Source organism: Sodiomyces alcalophilus, assembly GCF_042370955.1.
Source record: "Sodiomyces alcalophilus JCM 7366 unplaced genomic scaffold ACRALscaffold_3, whole genome shotgun sequence".
Taxonomy (NCBI): Eukaryota; Fungi; Ascomycota; class Sordariomycetes; order Glomerellales; family Plectosphaerellaceae; genus Sodiomyces; species Sodiomyces alcalophilus.
The window spans coordinates 5,097,898-5,123,664 of record NW_027263534.1 but is presented as its reverse complement, the minus strand read 5'-3'; the positions used below and the strand labels follow the sequence as shown (position 1 = coordinate 5,123,664).

Below are 25,767 nucleotides of genomic sequence, written 5' to 3'. Positions count from 1 at the left end.
TAATCAGGATTATATAATATTAGAATTATATAATATATAATAAGATTATATAAGTAGAGTATTAGGATTATATAATATATAGTAAGGTACCTAGTATAAGGATATTATATATTCTAAAGAGCTTAGGGTTAATAAATAAATAGGCAGAAATAGCAGTGATTTAGTGGCTTAAGATATATAGTCTTAGTTATAGAGATTAAGACTTATCGTGAGGTATAAATACGCAGTATATACAGCTAAGATCTTACTTATGCACGCGGTCGCGTAACGTTCAAAAATGGATTAAGTAGATAGTAAATACCGAATAGGGAGCGTATAACTACCGGTACTCCGCGTTACCTACTTATATAGGGTTAAGTGGATAGTAAATACCGAATATAGGGCGTATATATACCGGTACTTACTAAAAAATATCTATTCCTAAATAGGAAATAAGTGGGTCTAAGAGTACTTTCGGATATAATAAAACTTATATACCCTTAACCTTCGTATATCGCAGACAGTTATTATAGGCTGTGGTGGGGAAGTGGGCCTATGGCTAAAGATGGTTTAGGTAATGCCAAGTATATAGACGTGATGGGTTTATACGGTATCTGATATCTCCCTCCCGTGTTCATTGCATTGCCTCGATCAATTCCATGAGTTCCAGAGAACGCCGACATTGCCATTACCATTATCCTATACTTCATTGCATTAGACATTGTATTGTACAATATGGGTACCCACCAAACAGAAGCCCCCGCCAGTAGGTGAAGTCAGACAATACGTTTCAATGGGCAGAGTGCGATCTGACCATGGCAGTCAACCTTGCGGCTTTGGACGCGCAACAGCTGACCCAAGTCAAAAAGCAAATCGATGACGAACTTGACCACTTGACCCAGTCTTTTGCTCAGCTCCACGCGGTTAAGGTCAAATTCAGGGAGTGTCTTAGAATCGTGAAGGCACGAGCAGGTAGAGTAGAGTACCTATGTTGAGCTGGTTTTCCATAGAACAGATGGAACATTGTTGACGGACTCTTCCACCAGCTGAGCAACCGGTACTCGTTCCCTTAACCAGCTCGCTATATATCCACGGCTACCTAGCTAATTCCGAACGTCTTATCGTGGATGTCGGGACGGGATATTATGTCGAGAAGGTAAGGTCACTTGAATCATGTGCTCTTCCCAGGAGTAGATCACTCACGGACTACAGGATGCTATAAACGCAGAACGATTTTACGAGTCCAGGACGCAAAAGTTAACGGCCAATATTCAAGACCTTGAGAAAATTATACAACGTAAATCAGTCAATGCCCAGAGCCTGGAAGACGGTACGTGCGGTGTTCGTTAATATAACGACTTATGAATACTAACTTAGCAATCTTAGTCCTGCATCAAAGAGCAAACACTGTATCTATATAAGTAGGACCCGGCTAGGGAGCCTAGACGGATTAATATCCGGGCTATAAAATAACACTAATAGTGGATTCATAGCTATAACGCTTTAAGTACCACCCCACTACTAATTTATATATCTAATTTAAAGCATAATATAAAAAGCGTATATAAATAATAATCGGTTTATATTTTATTATATAAATAACTAAAAGGCTTTAATATAGCGCTAGGAGTGTGATTTAATTATTCTAAATAAGGAATAATAGACTATAACTTCTCCTTAAAAGCGATCCTATAAAAGAAAATTCCTCTATTTAAAGAAGAAGAATAATAATAGCACTAAAAGTTATTTAAAGGGCTACGACTTATACCGGTATTAGGGCTTAACCGAGACTTAGTCGTTTATAAAAAGACTAGCTATGTTAATAGGATCGTTAAAATTCCTTTATATATCCATAAATATAATAGGTAAAAAGGTATTTCTAAATTCTAGAGACCCTCTAGTTAATCTGGAAGTGGTGCTTTTATCTTTTTATAAAAAGGAAAGCTATAAGGACTTTATCTCTAAGTCCTAAAGATTGGATTACGATTTAGAAAGTAAGGCCTTACTATATAAATAGAAGATACCCATTAAGAAAGTCTTTAGTCATTTATTATAGAGTATTACTCTTACTTATAAATTCTATACGAACTAGCTATTTAAAGCAAAGTCTGTAAAAGCCCTATAAGTTATAAAGGATAGAGGCTATAGAAGCTGAGATTTAAAGAAATATCTAGACTACTACGTATAATTATATATATAATATATGTTCTAAAGAGGATAAAATAGTGCCTATATACCTATAGAGGGGTGGTAGATCTAAAAGATATATTAAATGTGTTTATACTTATAAGCGGCTGGGTATAAGTTGTTTATAGAGTAAGGCCGCATAATTAAATTATCTAAAGCTAAGGAGAAAGGAAAGAAAAGGGGAAAACTCTATAGGTGCTTACGAGCTAAATATAATATCGCGGCGACCCGCTAGGAACACGCTGTGATTAGTCGGAAGATCCGGTGCTTTACCGGATTATCTCTATGGGGTTAACCCGTAATATTACCTCCCTCCCCCCTTCGTAAGCCGTTAGCCTTCGGTGTGTGTTCGTAAAGCGTTATTATTCGATTAAATAACGCCTTTTTATTAATTGAATAACGCCTTTTTGTTAATTAAATAACGACCTCTGGCAGCTTTTCTACTATAAATAACGTCTCTGTTTATTAAAGAGCGCTTAAGGCGAGCCTTTATAGTTATACGATTAATGAATATTCCGTATAGGGATATAGTTATTATTCGTAGTCGGGTTATAGGGTTATTCCTATTATATAAGGAGCCCCGGTAGCGTACCTTCCCTAACTAAGTAACATACTTATACTAATAATACTAACTTCGCCGTCACCTCCGTGGATCTATTTTTCTTTCTTCTTTAATAATATCTATCACTATCCGTAGTACGTTTTCCGTTAACTATAACTCCTTCGCTTATCGTATTATCGCACTAACCTCTTATCTCCCTCTTCTAAAAGATATTTAAGTTTTTAGGATTTTTAGATAAATTTGGCTACGAGTAGTAGGCTATACGCGCGGAAGAGATTTTGGCTACGAGTAGTAGGCTATACGCGCGGAAGAGAGGAAAATCAAGCAAATAGTTGTTGAATTCGTAGATCCGTAGGATTACTGCTTGTTTTATAAAACGTGTAAAAACGTGTGTGTATAGAACTGACTTCTGGGATTTCTTCCTGGATCCGGGGCTGGCAAAAGACCCTGAAAGATTGGGTGGCGACTGTTATGTTAACAGCCTACGCGACGGTTATCACGCCACGTTATTTGCTTAAGTAATAATCAAGATATCGTATTTACGATACCTAGTATATTTATAAGATTATTACTTATTATAAGTATAATATTAATACCCCCCCGTAAGCTGACTCTTATATAATAAGTGCAGCTTAGTCAGATTATAGTTATAATTATGTTATGTTATAGTGCAGTAATCCTAGTCTATCTAAGACTAGAATACATAGAGGAAAAATTTGAAAAAACCTCTTCTTTGTAATTCAAGGGAAAATTCAAAAACCCTTGTTATTGTTATAGTATATTATGCAAAGGAAAATTCAGAAAAACCTTTGATATCTAGGAAAACCCTAAGGTAAAAAACCTAGTTATTCCCCTTGTAAAGAACTAAGAATACTAAGTATTAAAACTTAGTATTTTAATTCTTTAATTTTATTATAAGGCGGCAAATTATACTCAGGTAACGTATCGTCCTTATGACCTAGGTTCATATAACCGTAAAGAGTATTATGAGTCTCTGTTGCTAAACCTTTAGTCATTATATCAGCTATATTAAATTTCGTATTTATATATACGATTTTTATTTTATTATTTTGTAGCTGTTGCCTGTAGTAGTGATACTGCCTGTCGATATGCTTTACCCGTTTATAAAATTCAGCGTTTTCGGCGAGCTTCTTTGCACTCTCACTATCTATTAAGATAGTAGGAATCTCGAGAGTATTATTATTATTATTATTATTATTATTATTATTATTATTATTATTATTATTATTATTATTATTATTATTATTATTATTATTATTATTATTATTATTATTATTATTATTATTATTATTATTATTATTATTATTATTATTATTATTATTATTATTATTATTATTATTGCCTCTTATATTAGAATCTAGACCTAGATTCTGAAGTATATCTTTATATAGATTATAAAAATAGATTCCTTCTTTAGAAGCTTCTGTGAGAGCTATATATTCGGCCTCTGTTGTTGATAAAGCAACGACTTTTTGTTTAGTTGAGGTCTAACTAACGGGGTTATTAACTCCCACGCAGTAAATATATCCTGAAGTCGAGGTTCTATCCTCGATTATATCTGAAAAGCTGGTATCAGAATAACCGTAAACTCTAAGGTCTTCTGTATTATAGTTATATAAAAGACCGATATTAGGATATGTATTTATATAAGCCTAGATTCGATTTAACGCAGTAAAGTGATCTTGCGAGGGATTATTTATATAGCGAGAATACTGGTTAACTGCGTAAGTTATATCTGGTCTTGAATGCAAGGCTAGATATAATAAAGCCCCGATTTCCTGTTGGTATTTATTTATATTATTAGTTGATGCTTGTTCAGGATTTGGTACTAGGACCTTCTTGTGTATATAAGGGGTGTTAACCCTTTTCAGACTTCGTTTATTATACCTTTTAAGTATCTTATTAGTATAAGGCAACTGACTTATAGAAAGAGTCTTATTATCTTTATTTATATTTATTATATGGCCTAGAAAGGTATTTATTTTACCTAAGTCTTTGAGTGTAATATCTTTAGATATCTCCTTAAAGAAATAGTCTAAAGTATCCTTAGAAGGGCTTAGAGCCACTATATCGTTAACGTGGCATAAAAGAATAGCTCGTTCTTCTATTCTTTTAATTTTATTATATTTATAAAAAGTAAAAAGTCCGTTATTATATTCAGAGACCCCGTAACCTAGTTTAGTTAATATCTTAACCAGGTAATTATACCAGAGTCTAGGACTTTGTTTCAACCCGTACAAAGCTTTATTAAGCTTGCAGAGTGTTATATAATTATTATTTTTATTATTTTCTAAGCTGTCTTCTCTCTCGAAGCCTATAGGTTGTATAGTATATATCAGAGTATGTATATTAGTATAAACGAACGCGTTTTTGACGTCGAACTGCCTGAATTTCTAGCCGTGTGATACGCCTAGTATTAAAGCTAGTTTGTAGCTTTCTGGCCGGTAGGTAGTTGAAAAGGTTTCTAGATAATTAAGACCTAGAACCTGATTAAACCCCTGAATAACCCACCGAGCCTTGTATTGAATAGCTTCGCCAGAGCTATTATATTTGATTCTGAAGACCTAACGACCTCCTAGTACGTGGTAGTCTTCTTTTATTTTATTATAATTATTAGGCGTATTTCTTATATTTATTAAGTCCCAGGTCTTTCTCTTTTCGAGTTCTGATATTTCTGCTACCATCGCGTCTATCTATTTATCTTTATCTAGGCAGTTCATAGCCTGTTTATAGGTAGCTGGTTTATTAATCGAATTTACAGTTAAAAGAAATGGGGAATTTTCTTGAAACTATAGGTTTCCAAGTATTGTATCTTTTATATGATATAGTAAGTGCGCACTATTATCATAGGATATTAAATCCTTATAGTCCGGTTTTGATGGTTCTGAAGGTATTTAGACTTTTAGCCTGGTACTCTGGCTGTTATTGTTATTATTAGCCGGGCTATAGTTAATATTATTATTATTATTATTATTATTATTATTATCAACAGCTGGAACTTCATAGCCCGCTGCCCGCAGACGAAGACTCTTACGTCTGTTATTATTATTCTCTTCTTCAGGTTGAATAGACTTAACAGAACGTTTCGAAACGCGCGAAGGAATATTTTGTGAAAATTAACCGGTATTTTCACTAAAAGTGATTCCTTTATTATACTTAACGGGTTAATAAGGCCCGCGGGTAGAAACCTGATTATATGCCTGAGTATTAATATAAGGAGCGAGGTTATTATTGTTTTTAGGCGTATAGTTATTATTATAGTTATCTGAAGAAGAGTGAAGAAACTGATTCTCTAAGACATAAACGTCTCGAAACCAACCAGTCTTTCTAGTTACTGGGTTATAAACCTTATAGTTATAGTTATTAAAACCTATTAAAGCACCTCGAAGTGCTTTTATATCTAGTTTCTTTATATTCGGGTCGTTGTTTTTATAATAAATAATAGAGCCCTAAACCCGTATATTATTAATATTAGGTTTCTGACCTTATAAAAGCTTAAAGGGACTCTTATATTCAAGAGCTGAATTGGGTGATCTGTTATATATATAAACAGCTGATAGAACAGCTTCACCCTAAAGGTAACGAGGCAGCCCTGAGTGGAAAAGAAGAGCTCGAACCTTTTCTATTATAGTTCTTATAACTCGTTTAACAGAGCCTTAAGCTTTATGAGTGTACGGTGGCTTTATATTATGCTTTATACCTGTAAAGAGGCGTTGAAAAGAGGCGTTATTAAATTCTTTTCCACCGTTAGTATCTACTTCTTTAATAAAGAAGTGATATTTATTATTATTATTATTCTTATTTTCCACCTGAGCTTTCCACTCTTTTATAGCTGTAACTACCGTCGTTTTAGACTTGTCTAAGAGTAGTTGTTCCTATAGGAACCGGGTAGAACGGTCTAGTATAAACAAAATCCAACGCTTTTTATTATAAGAAAAAGGTTCGATCGGTCCGTAAAGATCTATATAAACCTTTTCTAAATAGGAAAAGTCTTTGTATTTATTAACTGAATCTTTATTCGTAAGTATAATAGACTTGCTTTTCTTATAGGCATTATAGCTCTGTATTTCAGTTAACTCTTCGTTAGTTATATTATAATCTTTTTTAAGAGTATTAGTATAAAGACTTTTTAAGGTAACAGGGTTAATATAACCTATCCTGTTATGCTATAGCGTTGTGTTTTTAGTTATAGAAGTAGTCCTGCGACGGTTATTACGGTCTCTTTATTTATAAAGCTCTTCTTAAGGTTAAAGAGGTTAAAGTTTCTTTATTATATTATTTCTTTATTAAGGTTTAACTAACCCCTTTCTAGTATTTCTTTGTTTATTTTGTTTCTTTAAAACTTATTCTTTGAACCTCTGAAACCTCTTTATTCTAGTTGAGTCTTAAGACTATTCTTTAGGTATAATACCTCTTTATAACAGTTTCTTTGTGGTTTTTCTAGTATTTATTGTATTTATTTTCTAAGACTTAACCCCCCCGTATAATAGTGCCCGTGCTACAGCCTAGTATAGCCTATTATAAAGCAGAGCCGTTATATAAAGAAAGAGGGGCTCTTTATTATTAAATAATAAGAGCTTTTTGTTTCTAGTAAGACCGCGAGCTTCACTATTAAGACAAGAGAGACTAATAATATTCGTGCCTATTTCCGGTATATAAAGGCACTCTTTTAAAAACAGAAGCTTTCTAGTATCCCTGAATTTTATAACGCAGTCTCCTTCACCTTATATCTTTATTTCCTTTGCCTGACCCTACCGAACAGTTCTCTCTTTGGAATTATAAGTAGAAAAGAGTCTTTTATTTATAATAATATACGCCGTAGCCCCGCTGTCTACACAGAAGTTCAGATCTAATTTAATACTGTTTTCTGCTTATATTTAACGAATCTTTTCTACTAACTAATCTATATTAAGGTTAGTATTATTTATATCTTTATTCTTAGAAGAGATAATAAATACCTGATCTATAACCATTAAATCCTGTGTAAAAGGATCAGGACGGTCTGGAAGAGGAAACAGAGGAGGGAGGACGTCTTCAAAGATAACGCCGGCCTCTTCGTTTTTATTATCGTCTTCCTATTCTTTTTCCTTTTCTCTTTCTTTTTCCTACGGCTAATCCTGCTACTAATTCTATTAATCTATAATTATATTAACCATAGCAGACTCGTCGTTCTCCTCCTCTAAAGACGTATCTAAGGCATACTGTTCCTTAGCCTTTAGTACGAGGTTTATTATACGTTTCTCTCTTCGAGAGAGACTCGTCTTTCCTCCTTTCTTTTCCTTTAACTAAGACTTATTTACCCTATTCTAGGTATTTTTCCTTAATCCTGAATTATCCTTTATTACCCAGTTCTTAGGTGCTTTTTTAGGATAAAGAAAGTAACAGTTAGTCGGCGTATAGCCAGGCTTCTTACAGTTCTTATAGAATAAACCCTTAGTTTTCTTCCAGGGCTTCTTATTCTTCTATAATTTCGAACCTTATATAAGGAGGGTATTCGACGGCTAATCGACCTTTTTTAAAGCATCTATTAATTCCGCTATTAATTTATCTAGTATATAACTAATAATATTATAACGGAGAGCTTAAGTTATTTACCCTACTATAGATTCGTACCTCTTATCGAGACTATTAAGAATCCAGGCAAAGATCACCTTATTAGAAAAGGATATACCTCTTTAATTTAAGGTAAGCAGTCTCTCTTATATTTTATATAAATACGCTTCGAGATTAGGGAATTTAGAAGGCGAGAGGTTAAAAAAAGAAGTCAGGACGATATAGTCGGCCTGGAATCCCTTTGCTTTATATAAATCCTTTAGCTTTTCCTATACTTTTAAAGCTTCGTTTATTCCTTGAACCTGGGTTAAGGGACCGTCTAAAAGAGCAGAGAGTATATCTCTAGCTGCCTTTAGAGACTCCTCCTTCTATTTTATAAAAGGATTTACTAGAAGGGGCTTTATAACGTCTTTAATATATTTTCCTTTACGAGCAAAGTGAGCGTGTATTCCTATAGTCTAGTTTTGATAGGCTATGCTGCCCTGGAGCTTCCGGACGGAGATTTCTTTGCTAGTCTCTTATTACGCTATTTTTAAGCAGCAGAACGATATTTTTTATTATTTATTTAGGTCAGAATTAACTAAGTTATTTAACGATTTATTTTTATTATTTTTATTCGTTTTCCTTTATTCCCTTTTTCTTTGTTACGTTATCGATAAAGGATAGAAACAAAGAATACTAAGCCAAAGGTCTGATTCTGATTAGCCTAGCTTCGAAAAGTAGGGCTAAAAGTGGGTCTAAACGGTAAAGCTATTTATAGATCTCGCGGCGCGAAGAAAAGCGATGCTCGTATAAAACGAATAACAGGATTTCTATAGGCGGACTTTTTACTAAAAGCTTATATACCACGTTACGATATCCTATTATTATAGGCAGCGCGGTAGGTTAAGTGGCTTAATTAATATAGCTGTTATTCGTGGAGCAGTTATAAGAGCCCTTATGTTTAATCCACGTATTCGTTATTTTTCTTCTTTTTTAAAAAGTCGCTTTATGTATAAAGGAACAGTATATCCGATCATAACAAAGAGTCTTATTCCGATCGTGTAGTTCTTCCGGAATAGGAATAAAGAGCTGGCCTTTTAGCACGACTCTTAGTGACCGTATTAGGAAGAATAAAGAGCTTTGAACCGTGGTATCGGAATAAATAGTTCGAATCGATTAGCTATCTTTAGGAGATAAAGGGATTTTATACGGTCGGAGATAAGGATCTACGACCGGGGGAGGATAAAGGGATAGCCTGAAAAGGCAGGTGGCCTAAAAAGGCAGGGAGTCTTTTTAGTATTTCGAGTAGAATAATAGGGTAGAAAAGAGTAGATTTCCTTCTTTGCTAACCCGGGCTTATAACCGTTAGATAAATCTAGCTACGAGTAGTAGGCTATACGCGCGGAAGAGAGGAAAATCAAGTAAATAGCTATTGAATTCGTAGATCCGTAGGATTACTGCTTACTTTATAAAACGTGTAAAAACGTATGTGTATAGAACTGACTTCTGGGATTTCTTCCTGGATCCGGGGCTGGCAAAAGACCCTGAAAGATTGGGTGGCGACTGTTACGTTAACAGCCTACGCGACGGTTATCACGCCACGTTATTTGCTTAAGTAATAATCAAGATATCGTATTTACGATACCTAGTATATTTATAAGATTATTACTTATTATAAGTATAATATCAACAGGATTATCTCCGGCCCCTAAGGTATATCTTCTCGTTCTTCCTATGAGCCTCGCGTAACGTTTATTAACTTATATATATAATATACGGGGCTAATAATACTACTAATAATAATAATACTAGTAAGGAGGCACCTGCTCCCGCCCCCGCTTATAAAGAGATCTGTTAGGTATTTATGCCTAAATGCCCCGATAGCCTGTTAGGTATATTTGTAGAGCCACATCACACACTGCTCCGAATACGGGGGTACTTCTATTAGATATATTATAGTGCTTTCTCCCCTCTCTTGGGTATATATTTGATATCGTGGACTAGTACCCTTTTATAGTCTATAATAAACATAAGTCGCACTTTATACGATATTAGTGTCCTGATAGTTATAAGCTCGGCGCTCTAGTAATACGTCTCTATTCCGGTCGATCTAATAGTTCTAGGCTCTATGCCTCTATCTTATAAAGCCCTCTTTTTAAAGCTCTTAATCAATTAGAGCCTCTCTTTTTGAGTCCTGCTCTGTTATGGATAGAGTCGTCCACTAGCCCGTCCGCCTGCCTATTATTACTAACCCCTTTAACCGCCTCTATCTATTCCTCCTTCTCCTTCTCCCTCTCCTACTCTATCTAATTAACTACCCTTCTACGCCGTTACGATAACTTCGGTTATACTAACCTCCTCTAAGAACTAGCACTAACGGTATCTGCCTGTAATAGAAGTCGCTTTTTCTAATAAGGTTACGAAGCTCGTGGATCCAGATCTTAACGATATAAAACGCCTATAACGCCTCCAAAAGGTTAACCCTCCTACCGTAAGCAAAGACGACGAAGATTAGGATTAAAGATATAAGCTATGGCTCTTCGCTTATAATAAATATAAGCAGGAAAAAGCCGCGATAAAGGCGGTGCTGGATTATATCACCACCACCGTGGACCAGAGCCTCGCGGAGTCCTTCGCCGGTAAGGACGATCCGAAAAAGATCCTGCGAATCCTGAAGGCACGCCTTAAACCCACTAACGCCGCCTAGAGGCCACTTATTAAGCGACGTTAGGACCATTATATATAATCTATTAGGAAGATACCTTACTAATACTAGCTTAACGACTTCCGAAAGTTATATAAAGAAGCAAAGACGTATTAGGTCCTCGCGATCGATTCGAAGATAGACTAGCTTAGCGGATTTTCTAACGCGATCGGATCGATTTCCCCAGAGTAGTTGGAAGCCCGGTTTTCTATAATATTATCGGAAGAAGACGAGGCTAAATTACCAGATATTAAGAGCGTTATTAACGAATATACTACCTGGTTATATTATAGGCACCCTCTATATTTAGATCGGAAGCCGGGATCGTTATTATTTTATATAGCCATGTTCCTAGGAAAGGATAAAGAAGGTTAGTAAACGGATCGCTAAAAAGATCATTAACAGGGCTAGGGGTATTAAGAGGGAATTTATCTGCGATTACTATATAGCCCGGAAAACCCGAAGCTACTATAAGCTAATTTAGACCTGCCCGAACGTTAACCCGGCCTAAAGAGGGAAGACCTTTAAGCTATCTAAGGAGACAGAAGAACGATATAACCGGATTATCGCTAGTTAGGATAGCGATCGTCGAAAGAGGTTCCAGAGTAACCTTAAAAAGAACGCCGAAAGTAAAGGAAATAAGGGTTAATAGAAGTCACCCTCGAAGGACCCTTCTAAGGACTTATTTAATTTCGTGGCTACGGGGGGCGCCGGTTCTTCGGACTCGGATTCTGAAGATAGAACCAGATTATACGGTATATACAGCTTTTCATTAATAATAGCTAGAGCCTTTAAAAACGAGCTGTTAGTTAATTCCGGTACTATAAGATATATCACTAATAAGCGCCACCTTCTAGAAGACTTCCGGCCCGCGGAAAAGTATATAACGTTCGATACCGGCGGAGGAGAGTTAGATCCGGTTACCGGATTCGGGACTATAAGGCTATAAGTTAAAGATCGGGATTATTAGCCGTATACGCTGATTGTAAAGGATATAGCGTATATCGAGGGATATCCTATAACCCTTATATTAGCCCTCCGATTACTTCTAATAGGATCGCTTATTACTAGTAGATGGACGTTAGATATTAAGGAAAAAGGTAGGACCGCTACCCTGCCTTTAAAAAACGTGAGAGGTCAGTTTACCCTCTAACTAACGGAATAATGGAGCTTTTGTAATAGCTTGAGAGCCCCGATTATAAGCGTCGCCGACGCTTATTTATAGTATAAGCGGCTAGTCTATATAAGCGCCGATGCCCTTAAATATATCACGACCGCCTATATAGGCGGCACCGTCTCTAGAGGGGATTTTCCCCTTATAATAGAGTGCGAGAGCTGCTCCGGTAGTAAAGCCCGGAGACTAGTATCACGAAGAACGCCTAACTACCGGCCTATACGCCTATAATAGTGTGTAGATATCGACCTTTTCTCTAATAACGAGTCCTTTGATAGCCTTATAAAGCTAATACTATATCAGTACCCCTATACGCACTTTATCGTGGGGGACTTCCTAAAGGACCTTAAGTTAGCCTTTCTACTAGTCACCTCCTTCGAGCTGCGTACGGTAAGGCAGTACCATTATCCTATTATAGTGATATGGCTAGATAATAAACGAGCCCTTTAGAGTAACCTTAATAACTAGGCGTATACTAAAGGGATGCTGATCGAGAGGTTGTTACCCTATACGGCCGTATAGAACACCCGAGCAGAACGCCACGGGGCCGTTATATACGCTATCGGCCGGGCCCTTACTATCGCCTCCGGCTTCTAGTAGGATATATAGCCGGAGATTATTACCGCCGCGATATATCTATATAACCTAATTCCACGCCGTGACCTTAGGTGGAAGTCGCTAAAGGGTTATATGGATAAGTGGGTTAATAAGATAGGCATCGAGCGTATTACTATCACCCCTTTAATCGATTACCTAAAGAGGTACGGTTACCGTGCCTATCTATTAACTACTGACTAGTAACGTGGGCGCCTGAAGAATAAGAAGCTCGCGAAGAGGTCTTATATCGGTTATCTAATCGGTTACAAAAGCACTAATATATATCGGATTTAGGTGCTAAAGCTCGGAAGGGTCCTGCGTATAAGAGACGTTAGCTTTAATAAAAAGATCCTATATAAGGATCGTGACGTGGACCTACCGATTATAATAGAGCTTTTTAAAGAGCTTAACCTGGCTAACCCTGGCGATACTGAAAAGGACGCCTTAGAGACTATTAGCCTGATGCCGGTATATGATTAATTGATAGTGTTATCGTAGAATACGATAATAGAGTCGTTCTAGGATATTAGAAGGCCGGAACAGTTTAAAGCAATTAAGAGAGCTACAGCTATTAAAGCAGTTAAATAAGTTAAAGAAAAAGAGGTTAAAGCAGTAGCTATTAAAGTAATAGAAAGTTTAACTCCCTCGCCTAATTCTGTGGGGTGGACAAGTTATAATAGCGATCGTAGCCGCCTATAACGGCAGCTATAGTGGCTACCCGGGTTACTCCTTCTACTATAGCAGCCACTACCGCCCGAGCTTAGGGCTCTGCCACCATAACGGCCACAATTACTGCTATAATTACCTCCAAAATCTCTTCCAAAACCTCTCCTAAAACAACGTCCTCTTCTTCGTTTTCCCCTCCTATAATAACGCCTCCAGCTTTACGTTAATTAACGCCTACGGTACCTATTCCACCTGCTGCTATAATAGCTGCCTAACAGCCGGCTCCTCCGGCCGAGCCTCCAGCTCCCACAACATCAGCAGCAACCGCCGCCGCTACCTCTAACGATAACTCCGATAACTCTGATAACGATAACTCGGATAATAATTCTTCCGATTCCGACGACTCTAACGATACTATTACGCCCGCCGCCGGTACCACCACGGCCATAGGTTTATTATCCCCTGATTAGTCAGTTCTGGGGGATAAAGTAACGACTACCGCCACGGCTACCGCAACAGCAGTGCCGGGCCCTTTAATAACTCCTACGGCAGCTACTTAATAGCTACCTCTACCGGCTACCTCTTTAACGCTGGATACCCTATCTTTAGCGCCGGCTGCTACGCCGGTAGCCTCCTCTCGGCCGTAATATAACCGCCGGCTACCGTAACGAAACGCCGACTCTGCTTTCCTTTATCTTAACCGCTTCGATAGACCGAAAAAGCCACTACTACGCCGCGATATACCCGAAGAGCTCACTAATTAGAGCCAGATAATAAGGTCTCTATACAGGACGCAGTGGGTCATAGCCGCCTCCAAAGAAGTGCAGGCCCTCGTTAAGATAGGCACGTTTAAAGCTATTAAGACTCCGTCGTCTTCTACCCTTCCGAGCCGCCCTTTAGATCTGATATAGGTATTTAAATATAAGGTTAATCTATCTAGCTACGTCACTAAATTTAAGGCATAGCTATACGTTCGTGGTGATTAATAGCCTTAAAACCACCTTAACGCCTACGCCTCCACCCTAACCGGCAGACCCTTTGAAACACTTATAGCTATACTACCCACTTCGATCTAGAGACCCGCTAACTTAATACCGTTAATCCGTTTACGAACGCCCGGCTTAACAAAGAGGTCTATGTTAAAGACCCGCCGGGATAGAATATCTTATAAGCCGCAGCATACGTCACTAATAAGGCCAGATTAGAACCGTTTTTAAGCCTCCCACGCCCCTCGAACCATAGGATTAACCGGCTACTTCGGGCCCTATATACGCTATACCAGTCGCCGAAGCTATAGCAGTAGGAGCTCTCTTCTATTTTAGGCAAGTATAGTCTCACGTAGTTAAAAAAGGACGATTATATTTTCCGAAGTAATAAGCTACTTATATTCTTCTACGTTAATGATATAATTCTACTATATCGACAAAAGCACGTTAACGGCGCCGAAGATATAATTAAGTAGCTATAGGAGCGGTTCTAAATCCGGCATTTAGGTCCTATTAAGTAGTTCCTTAGTATTAGAGTTATAAAGGATTATAAACGCTAAAAGCTATAGTTATTACTTAATAACTATATTAATAAAAAGATAAAGGCGTTAAATATCATTACTAGCTAGAGGGTTACTATACCGCTTTCCTTTCCTGATACGTTAGAACCGAAGAGCTTATAAGCGTTAGAGGACTCTATCCACCTATATCTATAAAAGGTTAGATCGATTAACTACGTAGTCTATTAAATAAGGCCGGATATTGTGAAGGCTGCCTCTAGATTAGCCGAATTCGCTACAACTCTATCCGGTTAGTATCACGAAGCCGCTAATAAGTGCCTTAAGTACCTCGACTTAACGAGGTCCCTCTGCCTATCCTTTAGGCCACGGGATTCCGATAAAACCCTAGCTAAATACGCCCTCTTTTATAAAAGCGACGCCGCCTTTAGAGACGATCATAAGACTCGGTATAGCTCCTAGGGATATATAACTATGCTTTTTAGAGGTCCTATCGACTAGAAGGCGAATAAGTAAATAAGCGTTATTATATCCAGCATCGAGGCAGACCTTATAGCTCTAAGTGCCGCCGCCCGGCAGTATATCGCGACACTATAATAAATAAAGGACCTAACGTTAACCCTATCACTATCTACTACGATAATAACCAGACCCGTTAACTACTAGAAAGCCCTCGCCTATAGGTAACGTCGAAATTAAAGCACCTGGATATCCAGGCCCTATGGATCCCGCAGATTATATAACGCGGAGAGATCGTGATTAATTAGATCGCCGCTAATAAGATAGTTACCGATAGGATAACGAAGGCGTTACCGCTATAAAACCAGGCTATATTCGTTAAGATACTTAGGATAGAAAAGAGCCCTCCTGGGTTAGAATAAGCGGATTGATTACCACCGCCTTAACGGTGGTTTGACTTAGATTCCGATCGTGAAGACTATTAGATTAACTATGATTATATGATAATTATCATATTGTTTTAGGATCATAAGGCACGAGCTGTTTAACAAGCCGTTGACCTTTAGATTAATATCTAGGCTTAAATACCCTAGATTTTTAAGCTTTAATTCGATCAGAACCGTCAGGATTAATCCTGCGGCTCTAGGGGGGTGTGTCAGGCATTTATGCCTAAATACCCCGATAGCCTATTAGGTATATTTGCAGAGCCACGTCATACACTGCTCCGAATACGGGGGTACTTCTATTAGATATATCACAGTGCTTTTTCCCCTCTTTTAGGTATATATTTAACATCGTGGACTAGTACTCTTTTATAGTCTATAATAAACATAAGTCACACTTCGTACGATATTAGTATCCTGACAAGATCACTACTCCTGCCTTGGCTATAGACCGCCGCGCCTAGCTAGCCCGAGCCGTTAAGACTAAGGGTAAGCGTTCCGCGGGCGAAGCTTTTATAATGGTTAAGAGCTACGCGAAGCGCGCTTATAGAAGAAAATATCCTCCTAGAGGGACCCGTTCAGTCTCTTACTGTAGAGGGGTGGGTCGGAGACCCAGTGCCATATCGTTAGGACATCACGTAACATCATAGGACGCGCGCGCTTTTTCATTTTATCTTATATATTATATATACATAGCAACGCCACCTAGACACAGAGGATAATTATTATCCTACATAATCATTATCCTTTTAACCCTAAGCTTTGCCACGTTTATTATATTCACTTTGTTTAAGCTACGTTACCCTGATCAGAGCAGCGCGCACCTCTAGGAACCTCTTTTAAAGGTCTCCTTATTATATATATTATTTTAGTTATATACACTTTATAGTCCTAAGCGCTCCTGTTATTAAAGACTTATCCGAGATTACACTATATAAGCCGTCCTATATAGTAACGGCTTCGCCTTTCTTTAATTAGTGCTCGGAGGCGGATCTATTCGGTGCCTAGGAAGTCCTGATCGTCTAATCAGGGTAACCGAAAGTACTCGAGGGGAGTTCCGGCCTACCTAAATAAACTATATATTAATTACGGAAGTAGGAAAGGAAGTATACGGCTAAGGGGCCGAGATTAAAATAAAGTATTAATATTTAAAATTAGTATTAAGATTACGATAATAGCCTAGGAAACCTGCCCCCCCACGTAGCCTTAATAAAACCTAATAACCAGAAAACAGGGACGGATCCTCCTTACTAAAAATAAGATAAGAGCTATAGACGGAGAGATAGGCCCTTACCGCCGATAAGGTAAAGGTAGGAAGAAAAGCGAAAAACCGTTAAGAAAAAGGTATAATAAATAAAATAAAGAATAAATTAACTATAAAATAGATTCCGGATATAGTATAGATATAAAGACGGAGGGCGCGCTCCCTTACCGGAATAAGAAAAGTTATGGATATAGACTATTAGGGGCCGTAAAGCCTAGATATAAAAAAATCTTTTACTATAACCCTCTAAGTAGGATATAACGAAGGCGTAGGGTTAACCTTACTATAATTAGGGTAATAACGGCTTATACGAACAGCGGTAAGTCCCTAGCCCCGAGAATTTTAAGAAAATCTAGTTATATAAGGCCCTAACGGTTAGAAGAACCTATTAAGGAGCCCCGAGATACCGCGCCCTTATAGACCCGGCGGTTAGGTAAACCTGCTAGTGGATCCCGGATACGACTTAAACTAATCTCTTATAACGGCTAGCGATACCTTATCCTATTCCTTATAGGTATCTCTGTTAGTCTAACTATAGTAGGTTCCCTCCTAAGCCTAGGCGGAGAATACTTATATTATATCCTTTAGGGCCCCTAAGAAAAGGGCTCCTCCTACCCCCTATCGCTAAGTAGAATCATCCTTAGACTTATAGACTTAATATATAACTGCTTCTTATTTCTTAACCCTTTCTTTCTTAAAGACCCTGATTTATTTAATCTACCTAAACCTATTACTATAATAGATTAACCCCCCCCTTTTAATAATATAACGGCTTCGTAGTGGACCGACTATCGCGACCCTCCCCCTACGGTTATAGTCTATAGCGACTCTAAGCCCGATAATAATAGTATATACGCGGCTATCCTAACCCTAATAACCACGGTTATACCTAATTAGGGTAACGCCGCTTCTACGGCTAACCCCCCTTTTATAACCGCCTCGCTTAGGTAAGGGGATATAGACCCCGGTATCGGCCCGTTAACGACTATCTCTTATAGTTAGGGCGCCCCCGCATCCGGCTATAGAGCCGTACCGGCTTCCCCTTCGCCTAATCAGGGTAACCCGAACCCTAATAGCGGGCTAGTTCCCCCCGCTCTACCCGTTTCCCCTATTCCCCCCGTTTCCCCCGGACTAAGCGCTCCTTAGCAGGCTTATATACCCACTATAGCTATCGCGTTTTCTAATAATATCCTAAAAAACTTTAAGGTAAACCTTACCTTAAAGACGCTCGTAGCTATCTATTAGTATATTAGCCTATACGACGATAAGAAGACTCGAGCTACTATTATATCTCGCGCGCCCCTAAACCCCTTCGCCGCGGGAGCCCCTTACTTTAGTAGAAGGGCCCTATCTAACTTCCTTAGGGACTATAAAGACTATACTAAGCTTAACCGCCTTAGTAAGGCCGATAAGATCTTATATTAGCCTATTTATAGAGCCTGGTATCCGTTCTACGGTTAATAAGATAATCCGACTAGTCGAAGTATCCGGCGGCTAATAAAAGCACTTAAAGCAGCGGCTTATTAACGAATACTCTTACCTAGATCCCGACTAGCAGCTCGACCTATCCGACTAAGTACGCTAGTTACGACTTACTTATAAGCACGAAAAGGTTAAGACTATCTAGTAAGTTAAGTAGCTATTAATAAGCGTTATAGTTTAGAAATTAAGAGCTAATAAGGTCGGCGGCACCTTTATCGAAGACTATAAGCTTTACGATATCTGCCTCGCTATCTTATATAGAGATCTTAATATATAGCTCGCTAACCGGATAAAGTATAAGTTTATTAACCTAAAGGACCGGCTATGTAGGTATTACGATTTATCGGAGATATTAAAAGAATATGTAAAAGACGTTTAGGTAGCCGATAGGCGGCCTATTAACGAAGTGGCGAGTATTATAGATATTCTTACCCCTACGCTAACCACTAAACCGATACTAGCCGTTACGCCTCGGCCTAATTAGGCTAACCCGATAATATATACGCTAACTATCTTATAAAGGCCCACTATAGTGCCTAAGCCGGCCGTATAAATAAGGAGCGATATAGATAAGTTAACGGAACTTTTAGAGAAGTGCGCTATCTTTATAGTCTATAACGGTGCGGGCGTTATTAGGAACGCGGTCCCCTAAGTTATAGCCCTCTCGCGCCGAGTAGGAGCCGATAAGGTTAACGCGATCCTGGCTACCAACCCCTACCTAAAGACTCTATTCTACGCCGCCCTAAAGCAGTCTACTTCGGAGAGGCAGGACGCCGCTCCGGTAGCTTATTATATTACCCCTAATCAGACTAATATCGGTATATATAAGGACGATATATAGTATAGGCGAGGGCCATTACGATATAGGAATAGGAACTCTTACCCTTATTCCGGCGGCCTATTATAATACCACCCTATTAATAACTAACCCCCTTATTACTTTTATTATAGATAGGAGTATTACCGCTATAAGTAGTACGCGGTATTATAGCTAAATAAGACCTAGCACCTAGTTGGGTTCCGTTACCCTAACTACCTTGCCTTAGACTAGAATAACGAGTAGTAGCCCTGCCCCTAGGATATATACCTTAAGCAGTAAGACTAGCCGTACCGGCGGTCCGTCCTCTACTAGCTTAGCACACGCCTTTAAGGGAAGTATAAAGACCTGGCTAAAGCCTATTATATTAATACTAACTCCGGAAGCCTCCCTATTAAGATAAAAGACGTTATATAAGTAATATTAGAATATTATACTAGGCTAAAAGAGGAAAAAGCGAAGGCTAAGGCTCCCGTCGTAAGCACTAGTATTAATTTCGTGTCTATTATATCCGAGTATTAATAAGCGGATATCTATACCGCGTTAAAGGATACTCGGAAAGAGTAACCCCCCTTATAGCCTCTATACACGACTAGGAGTAAAAGGATTATTAAACCCACTCCTAAGGTTATCCGTTTCCCTAATCAGGTTATTAAATAGCGCCTATAAAAGTTAAACCCTGGTCCTAGCTATTAGGTACCGACCCCGATAATAACCGAGGTCGTTAATAAAAAAGTAAAGATAAATAAAGCGCCGATATAGCCCGACCTATAATAACCTAAGGCCGTTAATAAAGGTAAAGGTAAAGCCAGTGCCTCCGCGGATAACCCTTATAACCTAAAGTAAGCATAGAAAGACCTAGATAGGCAAATCAGGGATCTCCGGATTAAAGTTCCTTTATAGTATCACCTTATTAACGACCCGGATATAAGACTAAGAAATAATAAAAGGATATACGCCGCCGAGACTAATTAGCCTTAGCGTAAGATCGTTCGCCTAACCGCTAATAAAGCCTTCTTCCTTAACGGATAAGGTCCCCCTAGTATACCTCCTCCCCTGCCTTTATTTAAGTGGTATACCGTCTTATTTACCCGACCTAATAACGTTAACTCGAATACCCTTACTATTATTAAAAAGGAGGCTATCCCTAAAACCGATAACCCTCTAGTTATTACCCGATATATAGTCTTAAAGTATAGGCTTACTCGTAAGGGTGCCCTAATATATAACCCTAACGTTTTTATTAAGGGTATTATCGATATAGGGGCCACCTTTAACACTATCTCTATAAACACTATAAAACGCTTCGGTTTAGAATATCGTATTAGCTAGACTAAGATCCGGATTAAGGGTGTTAATAACTAAAAGGGATAACCGTGTATAGGGTACCTCGAGGAGCGTTTATAAGTCGGCGAGCAGAGTAACGTTTTTAACTTCTAAGTCCTCCCCGGTCTAGGGCCTAATATACTACTTAGTATACCGTGGATCTAAGAGACTAAAGCGTCCTTTTCTTTCTAGGATAATTAGATCGATACCGACTTTACGCTTAGTAACGCCCGTATTCTTATACCTATCGCCTATCACGAGTGGATTAAGGAGATACTAAGGAACTAAAGCTAGCCGAACTATAAGGCTAATAAAAGGCGTCGGATTAATAAAAATCGGTCTAATTAGGCTAATTAATATTAGCTCTAGGATAGCGACCCTACCTATTAGCCTAGGGCCGCTACCTCGCTATCTATTAAAGAGAAGGCTAACTATTACCCTTTAAACGTTCTAAAGGAGGGCGATAAGATTTAATACACGATTAGAGACGCCGACGCAGCGTCTCTAATAGCCTTCGTGTTCTCTAAGGAGATTAAGCCACTTTTACTAAGGGTATACATAGCCTTAAGGGCGATACCACGGAATTAGGGCCGAGGGTATAGGAAATACGATAAGGAAGCCCGATAACACTATAAACTCCGTTTTCTTCCTCTACTACTATATTTTTCTATAAATCCTTATTATAGTTACCCTAATTAGCCTAATTCACACTAAATCACTTTTACTAATTTTAAGTCGGAAGTATAGAAGTCTTACTAGTCGTTAGCGTTATCGGGTCTAAGGGCCGAAAACGCGCGCATTACTAGCGCCGCCGTAGTGGCCGTAAAGAAGCTATGGACCGCGAAGAGGAAAAAGCACTAGGCCCTAATCAGGAAGGCCCACGACGAGTCAGGCCATCGCGCAAGGGACAGGACGTACTAGAAGCTTACCCCCTTATACACCTAGGACGGTATCTATAAGCAGACTAAGGAGGTTATCAAAGTATACGCCGAGTATTAGAGCTATTAAGGCAAAGCACGCGAGGATCCCCTAATCGCTACTTAACTGCCTTAATAAGCCCTCCCCTTTATATAGGTAAGTCTTAATATCTAGTATCTTAGTGGCTACTACTTAGTAAAGGCTCGATATATATTCACGGGATAAGTTAAAGCCCGTTTACTACGGAAGAACACGTTGCGAGCCGTCGCGATATTCTTATAGGAAAACGTTATTTACCGGCACGGGCTATACTAGTATATTATCGTGGACGGAGGTCCTAAGAATAAGGGCAGTATAATTAAGCTAAATCGGGTATACCTAATAAAGCGGAAGGTTATCTTTACTTACTACCCCCGAGCTAATAGTCTAAATAAGGTAGGATATAAGCCTATCGCTTATACGCTAGCTATCTAGTAGAAGATTTACTATAGTATATTATATAAGATCCTGCCTATAGTCCTTTTCGCGGACCGTATAACTATCTGAGTATCCACTAAAAAGACCCCCTTTTACCTCCTTTATAGCTACGAGGCTATTACGCCTATTAAGACGACCTGCCTTACTTAAAGAGTGCTTAACTAAGGCCGTGTTAAGACCCCTAAAAAAAAGATATTACTACGCCTAAGGGCCTTCGCCTAGTTAGAAGCCGACTAGAGGACTATTATCGATATAGTTAATAAGTAATGGTAGTAGAAGACGGACTCTATTAACCGATTAAAAGTCAGGACCCTATATAAGCAAAGACCCTAAGTCGGCGACCTTATCCTTATATATAATACTAAGCTAGTTATCGATATAAGCCGCGATAAGAAGCTAGATTACTGTTAGAATAGCCTATTTTATATTATATCGTCCAATTAGGATAATAAGACCTCTAGGTTATCGACTTTATTAGGGGAAGAGCTCTAGGGCGTCACTTTTACCGCTAACCGCCTTAAGAAATTTATCCAGGATAAAGACGGATACTAGGAGCCAGAGGACTAGACGATACTAGAAAGGGACTATGCTAAAGAACTAATAATTACGTACCCTGCCCGCGGCGCCCCTATTAATAAAGAGCTAGTTAAAGCACCCCTCCTCCTAGGTAAATCCACTAATAAAGATACTAGGGCCGAGGATAATAAGCGTTAAGATAACGCAGGTTCCCTTAAGTAGACCGTTAACGCACTCCTATAACGGTTAATAAGACTTCGGGACTTACTAGGCGAGTATTATAAGAGGTTAGAAGCAGAGCTCCGGAGAGCGACGTAGTTAGGAAGAGTCGAAGTCTATATCCCTAGAGATCCTGACTTTAACCTAAGTAAGTATAAGGACTATACTAGGACCTTATATTTTATCCCCTACTATTACTTCCTATAGAGTTAACCTAATCGTGGTAATACTATACTTAATAGGAGTCTTACGTGTAGTATTAGGGCCGAGGATATATAAGGCACCGCTATCTGCTTATTATCGAAAACTAACCACCACCCCCTAAAATAAAAACACTACTTTTAGGACTCCTTTACTCGCTTTTTTTCCTATTTCTTTCCTATTTACCCTTTATTACCCTAATTACCCTATTCCACGCCCTTCCACTTATTATTTTATTTATTAGTTCCTTTTATTTATATTTTACTATTATTATTTTCTATTTACACGCACTAACTAAGTGGATACCGTAAAGATATATCTACTAAATATATTTATTATTTATCTACCTTTCCTTTACCCGTTTACGCTAAGTATTAAAATAAAATATCCTAATTATACTAAGGTTACCCTAATTATAGTAATCACTACCCGAATCACCTATCTATATCTTATTCCGGCTTACTCTTATAGTCGCTATTACTAGGGCCGTATATTTCCGACTTATACCGCTAAACCTAAGCCCTAAAAATAAAGGGGATATAATACCACTCCACTATCTTTTCTTAATCCCTCTTTATCGGGTTATTCTAAATAGTATAACAGAACTTCTTAAGGTTATCTGTATATTTATACGCTAATATAGGGACCTATGCTATTATATAGTCCCACGGTTTAAGACCCCTTCCTTTATAAATATCGCGTATCTACTAAGCACTTTTACGGTATAAAGTAATAGTACTTACCACGAAGACACCGCACTAAGGCGATAGCCGTGGACGTATCTTATCGTTATATACGGACTATAGCAGTACTAGTAAGTCTTTAATACACGGATTAGCGTGACTAATACCTATATAGTCACTATCCGGCTATAAGACCTCCTAATTAAACTAATAGAACTGCTTCCGAAGTCCCTTATCGCGATATATATATACCATCTTATAAAAATAGCAGTTAGTATAGTCCAGGAATCGATCGTTATATTAAAGTAATATATACTTAAAAAAGGGATAAGTGATCTTATTATTAACCCGATTACTTATAGCCGACTACCGTTCCTTATAGCACTAGCATAGCACCTTATTAATAACCCCGAACCCTTAGATAATTAGGGCTTTAACCGTATAAGCCCGGGTTATAGTCTTTATAATATACTCCCTTTAGGGACCAGCGAGGTCCTTAGCTATAAACACATAGTAATAAAATAAAGATAAACTATTACTAGACCTTACCTTCTTAAATAACTCCTATTCTATATCTTTATTAGTAAGATTTAGTAGGCTATCCTAAACCCGGCCTGCGATAATAGCCTTAAAGTCGCCCTAAATAACCTAACCTATAAAATCCAGCTTAATATAGGAAGCATTACCCTTACTAGCCACTTTATACTAGATAAAGTACGAGTTTGCTTATATCTATAATATTAGCTTACCCTAATCAGGGTAACATAATAAGAAGCGTAAAAAGAACTTATTACTATATCTTAGACTATCGTAAAAACATTATACTTATTAACCGTACCTACGATAAGTCGTGTCTTAGACTAAAAGCACGGTATAGGACGAACTAACTCTTAATAAGCCACGGCTTTTTTACGCTTATAAAAGCTAAGGTTATTAAGTCCCGTGATTAGAGCTTTAGCGGATATATCGATAATCTTATTGCTATTATTAAAGAGAAGCTTATAGGAAACATGATATCGAATCGTATAATAATATAAAAACATAGAGCCCGAAAGATACGTCTCTAGCCGGTAGCCCTCCGCCTTATATCCCTTGACGATAGGTAATATGGCCTAGCGATTTATAGTTTTAGTGACTTAAGGAGGCGTAGTTAAATAAACGGCTTATTTTAAGTTACTAAAAAGATCAGGCTTTAAGCGTGATTCACGATTACCTTCCTTATATCGCTTTATTATATAGTTGCGATTATAGGTATAATAGAAAAGGTACTATCTAATCTTTTTGTCTAATTAGATCGGTTACACGGTAAACCGACTTCCGTATTTAGATCCCGCGCCAAATTTACTAAGTTACCTTTATCCGAAAACCATAAATAGCATCAGGATTACCCTTTCTTTAATAATCACGACCCTATTTAACTAGCAGCTATAATAAAACCTCTAGTTAAAGCCAGTCTTGTAAAGGAGGCACCGCCTAGAAATATTAGATATCGATAAAGGATAAATATCCCCTATTACTAGCTCTAGTTAACCTATTTTCCCTCTTTTCCTCTCTTTTCCTATATTATTAAGTTTGTTTTTCTAACTTACCCCCGCTAGCTATTTCTTTACTATTTATTACCCCGCTACCCTTATATATTTCCCCTGTATACTCCGCCTATATATTACTGTGATTAGGCTAATAAAGATATTAAGAATATCTATATCCCTTACTAACTACTAGGAGCCGGCTCCTACCGGTCCTATCCTTACCGCTAATATCGTGCCCGCTACCCGCGTTACTATCGATAAGACTATACGCCCCCGCCGTATTAATAACCCTAATAATAGCCGATAGGTGTTCCCTATATAAGGGCTACTATATCGCCTATTTAATATCCCCGATAACGCCGCTCCCTTTATAGGTTTTCCTTAATAGCCTAAGGATAATATACGTGTAGTATAGCGCCTCCTTAAGAACGCCGTGGATAGTAAACTTAACGCTATCATGGTTAATATAATACTGCCTTATATTCCTATAATAAGTATGTTCGC

The 25,767-nt window shown here is 38.1% G+C and overlaps 1 protein-coding gene across 1 annotated transcript; it reads left to right on the top strand.

The window, feature by feature from the left end:
• The first annotated feature begins 627 nt into the window (after window positions 1–627).
• Window positions 628–1,545, top strand: ACRALDRAFT_1062786 (uncharacterized protein). Its single transcript, XM_071016669.1, has 4 exons — window positions 628–951; window positions 1,026–1,135; window positions 1,192–1,309; window positions 1,366–1,545. The coding sequence occupies exons 1-4, from the start codon at window positions 795–797 to the stop codon at window positions 1,398–1,400; spliced, it is 420 nt and encodes a 139-aa protein (XP_070876192.1). The 5' UTR covers window positions 628–794; the 3' UTR covers window positions 1,401–1,545.
• The last annotated feature ends 24,222 nt before the right edge of the window (window positions 1,546–25,767 follow it).